The sequence below is a fragment of the Hippoglossus stenolepis genome, chromosome 1 (assembly GCF_022539355.2).
Source record: "Hippoglossus stenolepis isolate QCI-W04-F060 chromosome 1, HSTE1.2, whole genome shotgun sequence".
NCBI lineage: Eukaryota > Metazoa > Chordata > Actinopteri > Pleuronectiformes > Pleuronectidae > Hippoglossus > Hippoglossus stenolepis.
This window is the reverse complement of record NC_061483.1, coordinates 28,036,542-28,050,530: the sequence shown is the minus strand read 5'-3', so window position 1 is coordinate 28,050,530 and position 13,989 is coordinate 28,036,542. Positions and strand designations below refer to the sequence as shown.

General features: G+C 40.7%; 1 protein-coding gene across 1 annotated transcript in view; it reads right to left on the bottom strand.

Moving 5' to 3' along the window:
• The window catches only part of si:ch211-186j3.6 (neural-cadherin), a 286,707-nt gene that overhangs the window by 170,506 nt on the left and 102,212 nt on the right, over positions 1–13,989 (bottom strand). Inside the window, 1 exon segment of the mRNA XM_035162307.2 lies at positions 6,525–6,667. Within this exon segment, the coding sequence (XP_035018198.2) occupies positions 6,525–6,667 (143 nt within the window).

The window sequence follows — 13,989 nt, the reverse complement described above, 5'->3', positions numbered from 1 at the left end:
GTGCGTGCGTGCGTGTGTGTGTACTGGCCTGTATGTGAGTGGATGCATAAATAGATACATGTTTGGTTCTGTGTGTGATTCTGTACATTACAGGTGTTCGTCCTTTTCTGTGACACACATGCCTGTATACAGTGCAAGAACAAGTGTAAGTGCATAGGATGCACTCATTTGTGTATTGTTTCAGGTCTATAATGGTTTCTGTGTGTCTGTATGCTTCAGTGTATCAGTCTATGTAGCTTATTTATTTGAGAGACTAAGATTTTGTGTTTTACAATCATACCCACTAATATTATCGATAGTGTTCATATTAGCACTAGTAGTGAATAATACTTTAGTACTTTCCTGTATCTGTGAGTTTGTGTATCTCTGGAATAGACTTTATAACATGAACGATAGCTGCTTTCAGACATGCACTGAACTCTGAGTTTCTCCACAGGGGCTGTCTGTGTGAACGCAAATGTCAGTTGTGGGAGGCTACGGAATTTCTGAGAACTTTCTCCTGCCAGTTCCCTGGTATAAATGCCACAGAAAGTCCGGGGGCCATTTGAGAACACAGCAGAATTCGCTAATGTATGTTCCAGTGTCCATCTTTCTGGTAAGTTTGGTTTTAACCTCGGCTTCACTTCACAGTCACTACTGTGCGAACCTGGTTCTGAATGATGTCACCAGCACAAGATGGCAGCACCTGTGTCTGGGATATTTTGGCCTCATTTTTGTACAACGGGAGGAAGTGGAGATGCCTTGTCCCATCTTCCTTTTGTGTCCATGGTCTCTGATGTGTGTAAGAATGTACAGTATTATGTCATATGTGTAACAGCATGTTTTTGTCCTCATACAAGTCAAATTTATGTTTATGTGCATCTGAATAATCCATTATTATTCACTTATTCATACATTATAATGACTCAATAAAATGTTAGTTAAAACAGTGACAGTTTGACACACAAGGGGTGTGTGTGTGTGTGTGTGTGTGTGTGTGTGTGTGTGTGTGTGTGTGTGTGTGTGTGTGTGTGTGTGTGTGTGTGTGTGTGTGTGTGTGTGTGTGGGAGTTGCTGTGAACAGGGCCAGCACATATCTTCGCTTACTGGAGATGGAGAAGATGTTTCCTCGGGGTCAGTGAGCAGCCGTCACTTCACATGAACACAGCTGGGGAGGAAGTGAAAAGACAAAGCAAGGGACGGGTGCAAGAACTATGGTGAGAGACAACAGAGAGGACAGAGGACAGAGTAGTAGGGGTCGGGGGTGGGGTGAAGGGTATATGAAACGGTCAGCACCATGCCAAAGAAATACAGGCTGTAACTGAGAGGGAAAGAGGAACAAGCAAAAAGGAACAGATAAAAGAATGAGTGACACAATTTAAAAAACTAGGAAGGGGAATATCGGCAGCGAGAGAGAGAGAGAGAGAGAGATGGAGAGAAAGGTAACAACACTTTTGCCAGAGGGAACCATGGAGGAGAATGAGGGCAGAGTAGCTTTGTTACATGAAGTCGGAATGAGACACAGGTCAGCACAGCAGACTAAACCCAGTAGATAGACGAGCGGTGTAGGAGGAAAGACTAAATAATAGAAATAAAACAAGACAACAGGAGAACAAATGCTAACTATCGGCTGAAAACAAGCTCACCTACGCCCCCTTTCTCAAGGGAAATAGGCTGCTCCTTTCCAAAATGCTGTGAAACGTATATAGGGGAAGAAAAGTAAATGATCGAAGCCTGTTTATTGGCGCCAGCATTTCCCCTCAGCTGTCAGAAAATACTTCCACTCCTCCGACGGAGTGGGTGTTTTGGTATTTATGGGTTTTAATAGGAAGAGTGTGATCATCATATTGACCGGCCTGCATGGCTCCTAATGGTCGCCCTAAATCTCAGAGAAACACACTGTATTCCAGGGTGACTTACAGTCAAATTAACATGGAGAGGGAGGACGGCAGGGCTGCTCCTGCTGGAGGGGAGGAAAACAATCGCTCCGATGATTGTCAGACATTTAGAACGGGGGAATGGGCTGGCGGTGGTGCGACAGGCAATAAACGATTTTCATCAGTAGCAGCGGGAGAATGAGATGGTTTAGAGAGGGTGGGCGGAATCAAATGTGCTCACCTTCCATTATAAGAATCATAAAATACTTTTAATGACCAAATATTGGGCTCTTTAAAACAATATATAGGATCGTATCGCAAGTGTTATGCTGTCACACTTTGGCTCAGTGTGAATCTATTTTAGGCTCACTTCTGTCAGTGTGTGTTTGAGTGTGCCTGTGTGAATATGACTGATTGTCAGTTGATGTTCTGCAAACGGTCTGCATATTAAAGACATGTACTGAAATAAGGGGAGAGACAAGGTGAACAAATATAATATGCTCAATATGTCCACATATACAGGGGCTAAATGTCATGTAGGGTATAGCACAGAAAAGTCTTGGATTGCCACTTGCCACTCCGCAGCATCCATCCGCCTCGTTACTAAAGAGCTGATGTAGAAATTTTACTTTGGGCCAGTTAAGATTTTTCTCAGTGAGAAGAAGGCTTGAGCCTTGATGGTGCAACTGCAATAACTGATGTTGAACCTTAAGAATAACTTGAGACCAGTTGGTGCAAAGAGCTTCCAAAGTTTATGCTGATTCATCTCTAGAAACGAAAGGAAAACTACGAGACAAATTGTTCATACAGTGAAATAATGACAATAATCCAGAACAATAACACGTTTTTTTTTTTACTCCTCCCTGCATCTTTTGTGGCATTTCATACAATGTTATGAATTGTTTTCTAGTGTTTAATATGTCACCTAGCTGGAAAGCTTTTTATATTCTTTATCAACAATGGGAGCATTGCTGTTTGTAATATCATCATTAATCCCTTCAACATCCTGAGAAAAAAAAGCCTATATAAACATGTTAAACATCATTTAAATATATAATAATATTTTACTCGTACAATGCTCCTGGTACACAGTAAGCACCTGGGAGCATTCAATATAAGTTGTTTTCAAATTGTATTTGGTTAATTTAAATACACAATACTTCCTGGTGCGGGGCACCGGCCAAATGAGAGAGAATGTAAGTCATTCAACTTTTGACAACCACGGGACCTGAGGCTGTTCTTTAATTGGTTGTTGCAGATTTTCCAGGGGACGCAGCTCTCGGCTCCCCAGACACTTTTATTTACAGCCAATAGGTATTGATTTATGTTTTTTTTTCCATTCAATTCAATTCAATGCCTTTATTGTCATTGTACATTGCACAACGAAATTAAGTATTAAATTCATCTAATGTGACTGGTCGACCTGGATCCCATCTCAGGTACGTCCTGAGTTACTTTCGCTGCGAGCTGACCAACAAAGATTTGGAGACTTCAAGGGGAACTGCGGCAAATCCGTTAATTTCTTTACAAAAACACCCCAACAAGAAAAAAGGAACATCACTTTTGAACTCTGTCAGACTGGTTGGTATACTGAAAATCCTAATCTTCAGTTTGTAGCTTGGCGGCATCATACTGGCTTGTATGGCAGTGCTATCTTACAGCCGGGGCTTCTCCTGCTCTTGTTATGAGAAACACAGTTGACTAACTGGATGTGATGTAAGTAATGTCTTTTACTGCTTCCCCTGTTTGCTGTTTTAAAAGTATTGGCACCGAGGTACTGTGGACAACGACGGGGGTGCGAGACCTAAAATATCTCTCTGAAGAATGCAGACGGCATGAAAGTTGCCACAGTCACTTAGACACAATGAGGCTAGATATTTGCGGCAGGCTTAGCAATCCTCAGCAGCTGGATGAAGGCTACAGGATTGACATATTGTGTGTTGTGTTTTGTTTTTGGTTTAGTCTGGCTTCAGTTTGTTTGTCCCCCCCAACACTTCACTCCCCCCCCCAATAAATGTTATCACCAGCCGCCAATGATTATCATCATTATTGTTTAATGTACATGCTTTGACAGAATGGTGCATCGTTTCCTGCCTTTTCTCTATTTATAAATAAACCACTCGATAGAACAAGCTCTTGATGAAGAGCGCCAAGCTTGAAATACATTGGAAGGCAGAGCAGCAGCTGATCCAAACCTGTTCTGTGTACTATATAGCATTTAGTGACTGTATCTGTGCACATTTTGAACAGATTAAAATCCTTCACCTTTTTCTATCACCTGTGGCTCAGTGGAGTGGGCTCATTGCCAGGTGGGCAGTTTGATCCCCACCTCCTCCTGTCCGTATGAAAAAGTGTCCTTGGGAACATGTTTTCCTGGTCACAATTTTTTTTTTTCAATAACTGACTTGGCGGTTCATTAAAATGGGACAATGGCATATCACGAGGCTCCCAGAGCCCAAGGTTACGAATCCAGATTTCTTGTTTTTTCCAACAACCACTGTAAAACCAAAAACTAATTATAGGATTAAAAAAACAAAAAGAAGAAGCAGCAAATCCTGACACTAATAATTTTTCATGAGTAAATATTGGTTTGTTAGGAACCATTCTCACTTGCATAAAAAAGACACATTTGGTTGTACTAGTTAGTATTCAGGGAAGCTGCACAGTATAGACCAACATGGTAATGGTGTGGTATGGTAATGATCCTACACATCGCCCAGTGGTTCACTGAAGTATTAATAGGTTTTGGAAAACAATTGTACTATAAACACTGGTCATCAAGACTAAAAAAGATCCTAAAAAATTCAGACCATTTACCTACATGGCAAAGAGGAATTAGATATTTTTTATCCGACTAAGGATTCACAATAAATACATTTCCCTGTTGGTTTTGCTCTCATCTTTTAAAATGAGAGGCATGTCACCACACCAGTGCTTTAAAAGTCCTGCACATCTATTTTACACCGACACACATGTTCCTCCATATTTTGCCTGATTTAACATCTTTTCAGGATTGTGAGGCAACATCTCCCCAACAGCTTCAGGACATTTATCAAGTGAAAACTCCAAAGCTTTCCCTCTGAGGATATTCTGACATGTTGACCATAAGAAGAGCTCATGTGTCAATAATAAAATGGAACTGGTATTGTTCATGGTAGCTCACTGTCACACTGACATGACTAACTGGGACACTTGGAGATAAGGGAGCCATGGTAATGGTATTAGTGAGACCTGTTCCTGCTATGACAAGTCAATCGGCTGTTTCCAGCCTCTAAAATCTTCATTATTTTGAATCCTTCCCAAACACCAGTAAAGTAAATACAGGATGGCATCCAAACTGCAGCCAAATAGCTCGTACATATAGCAATAAAAACAAACTCGGCAGGTAAATGAGCAGGTGGCCACCATGCAGAAGATATTTAACTTTGCATGAAGAAGGTTCATGATACAAACTTTGTTGGTCAGAGGAGCCAAACGTGTAAGTTGACCTTTTATGACGAATGACAGGCGGAAATTTGGCCAATGTGACTAAATGCAAATGGGAACCGAACAATATAAATGGCAATGCACGCCTGCGCTCGTCATCTGATAGTCGACGGAATGGAGTTATGAGCTACGAGTTGTCTCCCTGCTCGATAAAATGATCGGCCCTATCAGCTGACAGTGAATGTCATTGCTGGTGAACAGAGGAAATTGTGCCTTGAAGTTTACCGTAATTGAATTTGTAAAAGTCATCGTATTACCCTATAATGCGATATGCAGATTCAGAGGGGTCTGCAATTTACAAAAGGGTCGAACCGCTATGAAACCGCCACCATACCCCCACCTGCTGCCCCCACACACACACACACACACACACACACACACACACACACACACACACACACACACACACACACACACACACACACACACACACACACACACACTGCATCATTAATCCAGATTCCCACTTATCATTGCTGAGATGTGTGACTGTGAAGCTCGGATAGTATTTCCTTACGAAGATACTGTGGAAACGCTCTTCGCACTGGCTCATTACTCTAACGTCTCCATGACACGAGCTGTCAGGGTTTAAATATCTTTGACCAAGCATTCTAATAGTAAGAGGAAGGCGGGCGAGCCATTCTAGTCCACAGAGCTGCGTGTACGGTGGAGGACATAAAACTGAACCACGCACGTTCTGTGAGGCATATTTTCATGACTCTCGGAGGCACGCTTGACAAACTGGAAGGCTTTTACAGTTGTATGCTGTACGTAAATATAGCAGACACAGGAGACAGCAAAGCAGGGTGAAAATAACTGGGGAAAGGAAAACAATCTTTGTGGATATTTCAGCGATTGCGCTAAATCCACAAAGGTGATATTGCACTATCATAACCCTGTAGGAATAAAATACAACAGTTTTAAGCTGTGAGGTAAAAATAATTCATCAAGCAATATGACGTGGGTGAGACGTGTGTCTTAAGTATGTATCGATATAAGTGTCTATAGTGTGTTACTGTGGGTAGAGAGATTTAGTCATAAGATCTTTAGTCTTGTCTTTTCACAGTCATATTCTACAGCGGTGTCCTGAGGATGTGAAAAAAGAAAAAAAATAACACAAACAGGAGAACTAGATAAAAAGAAGAACAAGGCAAAAAGACAGAATCAATCCAGTAGTTCTCACCTTTTTGGCTGTCAATGACAAAGTTGCCCTCCTCGTTTCCTGTGGCAATCCTGTACGTGATCCCGTCCCCATCAGGGTCCTTCGCCAGCACCGTGGCAACAAGTGTGTTGGGGCCCGCGTCCTCTGAGACGAACGTGCGGTATCTAAAATAACAAACAAAAAAGCACAAAGGATCAACATCTCACCTGGAAGTGCTTCAATACACAAAGACGCGTGTTCTGAGAGGCAGCTCTGGAGGTAGAAATCAGACACGTTTTAAAGAGTATTAAATCACTTCCATAGAATTCACACTCAACCATGAGTTCAGTGCTTCAGAACAATTGTATGGTAACGTGCTGCCCACACAGAAATACTGAATCCAATTACAGGCCAAACAAATGTATCAGCGCATTTTCCTCACTCTATTTAATAACCTTATTAGTGTCATTTCCATTTCGGTTAATCAGTAGCTCTTTGACTTTTGAATCCAACTAAAGCAAGCAAACACAAACAAGGCTGGAGAAACTGCATAATGGAAAAAATATATACTTTTGTAAAATGCATCAGCTCTATGATGAAGGGAATCATAGCCCTTGTGAGTCAACACCCCAGATGATCAAAACTCATAACTTTGGCCATGTTAGCCTGAGGTTTTCTCTCGACTCCGACGTGATGTGCTGACTTAGTTCATTGTGCTGGGCGCTGGCTGGACCAGTGGTTGTGTTACACACTGTGACCGAAGAGAATTTCATCAAATGTTAATAACTGCAGCCACAAGAGGACAAACTGTGACTTTGACAAAAGTAAGTGCTTTTCTCAGTGGTGATCCCACAGTAGGTGCAGAGTACTGAGACCCATTTGACTCTGGTCTCCAACATAGTGAGCAGACTGCATGTACCAAGGCGTCTCTCTATGTTAAATCCCATATGTTTTAATGAGACAAATATCCTCAGCGAACTCAGTATCAACAGTTTCCTGTTAAACCAGCTTGTTGATTGCTCTCACCATGAGACCCTGGTGTTAATCACTGTGTGTGTGTGTGTGTGTGTGTGTGTGTGTGTGTGTGTGTGTGTGTGTGTGTGTGTGTGTGTGTGTGTGAAAGAGAGAGTGAGAGAGAGTGGGCGAGAGAGACCTTTTTCCTGTAAACTAATATACAGTACACAGGAGTGGCTCAACACAACACACCTTTTCTTGGTGGTGTTGGCCACTGGTCTGCATCACTAACCTGGAGCCCACTCAGGGCGGCTGAACCCTAATCAGATTTTAAGAGTATATAAGTCTATTGCTGGCTCCTAAAGCACAGGACCAGGGACAGGCTGTATCTTAAATATTTAAGTGATGCTTTGAGGTTAGCTTTTTTAGGTGATGTTACAAACATTTTGTGAAATGCCACAATATTCCAGCTTTCAATCTTTTCTGAGGTAATGTACAATAGAAGCAACTGTATGATAAGATCCCCTTTACACTACTCACTCTCTGGTTAGATGACACAGGACTCAGTGTATCAATTAATATGGAATATTGATATCACTGAATGCATAAATAGACTGATACGTATGTAGAGAACAAGTACTCTCTCATAAGAATACCATGGATAAGTCAGGGTAATGTTAGATGTTTTTAAGTGCAAACACGTATTTGCATTACACTTTGAACCTCAGCATGAAACTCTCAGAGACGTCTCTGAACCTGCTGTGGTCTCTCTCTACACTCTTTTCTTGGGACACATTTGAGCAGTTACCTTCTGGAAACAGCTAATTTGATCACATAATAAAACATGCCAGCTTTTCTGGCTCAGTCCTTTAACACAAAGACATTTTTACTGATTTGATGTTATGTGAAATTATGAATTGCACCTCCAAATTAAAACTTTATATATAAAAACTATAAGGAATATTACAGTGTTTTGCTGCCATGAAAAATGTATTTACTGCACTCACCGCACTGAGAAGTTACATTCACAATACCTCACATCAATTTGTCTTTTTATAAATGACGTGGTTACTCAAGAAAATCCACTTAGAGTTTTCGGTGGGGAACCATCTTTATTGCAGAGTTGATCCCAATGACAGTCCACTAAGGATAAGAAGGGAAAATGTCATTTGGCCTTTAGGTAATCGTTCCCTCCATACAAAAGCTTTAACGTGAGAGACTTAAGAAAGACTCCTTAACCAATCACTATCGTCTGTGTGCGTGTGTGCGCACGTGCTGAACCTTTTAGCATGTTGAACTTAAGGCTAAGAATAAATGACAGCTCATTCTCCTGTCGTTTATAAATGTGTCACTGCCTCCTCACATGGGTGCACTTTTAAAAATCAGCTTACAGCCCAACACAAACATACACTGTATCCGTCTGTCACTCGTCCCTGGCGACGAGGTCTATTCATTTTTTACTGAAAACAAGGTACTCTCATTAGGAGCTGAACACTGCGATCATGTTCTGTCACTGCCGTCTTTCTGCCTCAACAACTGTTGGACTAGTTCTGCCTGGGACGATCAGTGACGTGTCGCTCCTCTTTGCTCCGTTCGCCGAGCGTTGCTGCAGCATTTGAGGAATTCCAGCTCCCACTCTGCAAGCCGCGCACTTCTCTGCAGATCAATACACAAGTCAGGTGAGGGGAGCTGCTGCGCTGGGGGTTCTTTATTATGCAGTTTCTCTCAGGGTACATAGGGTGCATTGATCAAACGGCTTCCACTTGTGGTCTAAGGAAACTGTTTGAAAAGATCATTAGATAATTGCTTGTATTTATCTCACCTGCAATCCAGAACAAACTGAGGCTTCCGTTTGCATTTCTGCCCGCAATTAGCAAAATTATAGACGCTGTCAGTGCAGTTGGAATCATGCATAACTCCCCAAATTGAGTCTACTTTTGGATTACAGATGCAGACAGAGTAATCATTATGCATTCAAACAGAGCTGGCTTACAATTAGGCTTTTGATTACAGGCTGCCCGGACTGGCAACAGCCGCTGACGTTGGCCTGTGATCGGCTCTGTCATAAACTACCAGCATCAATTGATTTTCATATTACTGAGCTACTAATACAAAGGGAAGTTTGTCAAACAATTAGAAATAGATCATTTAATTGTGTTTGTGTTCAGGGTCAAACATTTGCTGTTTTTCTTTTTTAGTTTATTAATATTGCAAATTGAATATCTCTGGCTTTTAGACTGTTGGTTGGAGACCAATCCCATTTCACCCCTTGGCCCTTGGGATGCAACATGAAATTATGTGAAAATACGGGATTATCATGCAAAAAAAGATGGCTAGCATGTTAACGCTAGCGTGCAATCTTTTTTTTATGGTTGTGACCATAATACATTGAAATAATATTAAACTAAAATATTACAATCATTATCATAGTTTTTAAATCCTTATCAATGGAGCTTGCCGGTGATTCGCAAGCCATTCTGGGTACCCCTAGGTTTGAAGTACTGTAAGGCTCTGAAAAATCTCTGTTTCGAGGGCAATAAAGTCCTACCCCTCCGTCCAATCAGATATTGGGACAGCCCACCCCACACGTGATTGCGCAAAAAACGAAGGGAATGCTAAGGGGTAGGGCCGAGGGGTGAAATGGGATTGGGCCTTAAAGACACCATCCATTAGGATAGGGTTGTGTATTGTTTTGTTACTGCAGCTAAATGGATACTTTTAACATGCTACCAGATTTTTCTAATGCACAAAATGACAATCGATGAAAAAGAAGAGGTATATATTTTTGGGAAGTTGACATTTAACATATTAACTGTTAACATTTGAAAGTTAAAAAAATAAGTGCAAAACTGTAAACAAGTTTACATAAAATCACATAATAAATAAAACCTAACGCTACTACAATAAATTAACAAAAAAAAAAATGTTTCAGTGATTTATAAAGCTAAATACAATACTAAATATTGTCTCCTCAATGTCGTGACCAGGGAGCCCACACTGACAATGTGCTTGGCATTGGGTCACACAACCAGTCAAACACGGAGCATCCCTCTGCTTTCAAATTAGAATGTGGATACCCGACCCAGGCCCGTCAGGACTCGTCAGGACCAGTCAGGACCAGTCAGGACCCAACGGGCCAAAAACATTTGAAGGAGATATTCAGGGTCAGGTCGTTCACATTGGCTGGATTGATGCTTTACACATGCAGACTGTAATCAGGGAAAACAAGCAATTGCCATGTGTGTCAGGGACAGAGAAACACAAACTCAGTGCAGCTTAAATTAACTGCATCAGGTTAAGTTCGGACACAAACATGTTTAATGTCTGTCGGGTCAGGCTCTGTGACTTTTGTCTTGGACGGGTTCAGACAGAATAATGCGGCTCAAGGATTCCGGTGCCCCGGGGGACTGGGGCCATCTCATTAGCACTTTGTTCAGATTTTTAAAAAGACTGTATTAATCACAAGAACAAAGTAGTTCAAAAAATATACTTCACAAAATAATCTGAGTGGAGTGGTTACTCTGGAGCGTTTGATCCTATCCCACTGTCCTCCTCAGACAATGGCAACTGGGGAAACGATCTGCATAAAAAGATGGTGAGCTCTGTGATCAAACGCACCAGGACAGCTGCTATAGGGTGAGATTGTTTTGTCAGAAACAATTGTTGGTTGCGGTCCTGATGTATGGTAATTCGGCCATCTTGTTTGCACACACTTAGTTTCTTTAAATGGAAGTCAACACAATAATACATTAAATTATACTCGCCATATCTGAAGTGCCTCACGTATGAATTTTTTCATCTGCCCCTATCTTAGAGAGTCCACATACACAAAATGTGTGACCGTGGTGACTGTGGGTTCCAACAGGAACTCTACTCAGACAAATATCCAGTGCATGATCCTCCCATAACATGAAAACTAAGAAAAGTAAAGATGAATAATAATGAAACAAGAGAAAAGAACAGGAGTAGTTTCCTGCAAAGAATAAAAGACCATGATGTACCATGACCATTCCACATAAACTATTGTGCCAGGCATAATGTAAATTACATAAATACACACGAAGAAATAATGGTTCACTGCCATGGCAAAATTTGCAGGGGGCATTTTGAGGTTAATACTACTTGACACTTAAATCAACCTATCTTCAACAAACACTACTCTCCAATTCTTTCAAGCAGATGCTCGTAGGCGTCTCGTGCGTGAGCGACTGCCTATGTGAGTGAGTGCGAGGGAGAGTGGAGCGAGTTCAGGACGGATCACCCAGAGGATGCAGAAAGCCCAGCAGCCAAGCAACTACAGAGATGCCTTTTGCAATCACATTTCGGCTCTACAACAACTCTAATTTGACCAGATCAATGCTGCAATCAATTGAAAAACGCCTAAGACATACACCACCACACACTAATTACTTTTTAAGCTTTTTTTCTTTTACTTTGTTTTCATTCCGTTGATCCGGAGAGAAAATAGATGCGTCCCTTAGGCCGGCGCTTGGTGTCAGTTGTGAAAATTAATTTCTGAATTTAATTACTGAGGTCATTTGGTTTTTCCAGATAAGGTGTGGATGAGAATCAGGAAAGAGAGGGGGTGTGTTGAATAGCTGTGGATGAGCTACTGAAAACCACCGGCTGATCCTTCCATATTTATTTGCTAGAATTACTCCTGTCTGATTCCTTATTCATCAGTACTTGTTGAATACCATCTCATGTTATATATATTATTTGTGCATGAGCTGACAAGCACATTCACTCAGAATGATGCGGTGCTCCGTGAAGTCTTCAATAACTATTCAATATGTACATGAACGTTTAAGTATCAAAAGTATTATCTTTAAAAAACACAGGTGAGTGGTATTGGTTGAAAAAAACTATGAAATTACTATAACTTGACAATTATAAGAGGAATATAGGTCCGCAAAATAATAATACATTGATAATGGTACTGTATAATGAGATTGTATGGTGTGCAGGATATATTTATTGTATGTACATATGTGTGGTGTAGCTAAAAATAGGATAATGTCAATTCTGTACTGTTTTTTTTTATTTAAATATATGAACATGTGTTAATAATCATTTATACAATCTATAACTAAATTAGTGCCTATTTCAGACCATAATAAGACAATTGTATGTATGATATGTGCTTTTAATGTATTTCCCATGCATTAGCAGTAGGGCTGAAATTTTGATGCCGTCACCTTAACCTATAAAAGATTGGAAAAAAAATATATATATATAAAAACAAATGTCCTGAATCCTGTCCAATGTACCAAGTTGACTCCAAATTGGATTAAAACACCTTGAGTTATCGCTGTGACAGTGACACAGACAAATGCCCCTGATTACAATACACCCGCATAGCGCAGGTGTAATAACCCACATTTAGAGGCTTCAGGTGGCTGCAGCAGTCACAACAGGAGCAGACGCAGCTGCAGCATCTACAGCGAAGCAGCAGTGTTTACTACAGCAGGATGATAAGTGAGGCCTCTGACAGCCTAAATATAGCATCTTATTAAAGTGCCGGGTTGGATGTGTGTGTACATGTGAGCTGAGTGTTTCATGTGAACTAATTCTGTGAGATTTGCTGCTGTGAATATTCCTTTAACATGTCTGCTGGGTTCTGGTCTGTGTTCCCCTGTGGAGTGCGACAGCTCAATCTGTTGAATCGGTAGAATGTTTTCATCAGACTGAGCCCTGAGAGGGCAAAGATGAAGGGAAACAAGCATTTTTCAAATATATTCAAATTGATGCTAAAACACAAGAGAATTACAAACAATTATACACAGAGAATGACGTTAAAATGTATGAGTGTGTGTATGAGGTCTTTTATTTTCCCACCAGTGCTTAGGTTTGATCATATTTGGTAAATCATTTTTTGGGGTTTACATGAAACAGAGAAACCTCATTATCTATGTGTATAAGTACACATTTCAAGTATTGTTCATATTTCTGTGTTTGCTCTTCAAAAGCCTCCCTGTGTTCATCCTGTAAAGACGTGAGTCTCCTGAGCAGCTGAGGATGAAGCCATCTGACTTCTCCCTCTGATCGTCAGTGACGGGACCTAACAGTCATTTAGCAACATTAACACTGCCAAGCTTTGGCTCTAACGTTAGTGTGTAGATGATCATCACACAGTTTACTATCATATATGTTTTACCAGGTACAAAGTAACTCAAGCTTAAGAGTTGAAGGTGACAGGGATTAGAAAAAAGAAAACAGAATCCGTTTTCCTGTTAACAGGGAATGTTGAAAAATGAAAAGTAGAGAGATCTTTATTTGATCATTGTAGTCCTGGACATGTGTGAATCTACACACATTTACATCAATCCTGACAAAATGTATATTTCTATATAACTAAACTGCAGCAGCAAATACTTTTTGTATGAAACTTAATTGCAACCGGATTACATTTTCTATATGAAGATACGTAGCTAGTTAATTCATGTATTTTGCAAGTTGCAAATATGTTGATACTGAATATATAAATAAAATGTTGGCTACAGCATAATTAAACATTAAAACACTTTTTATGGTCAAGGCGCTTAAGGTTAGT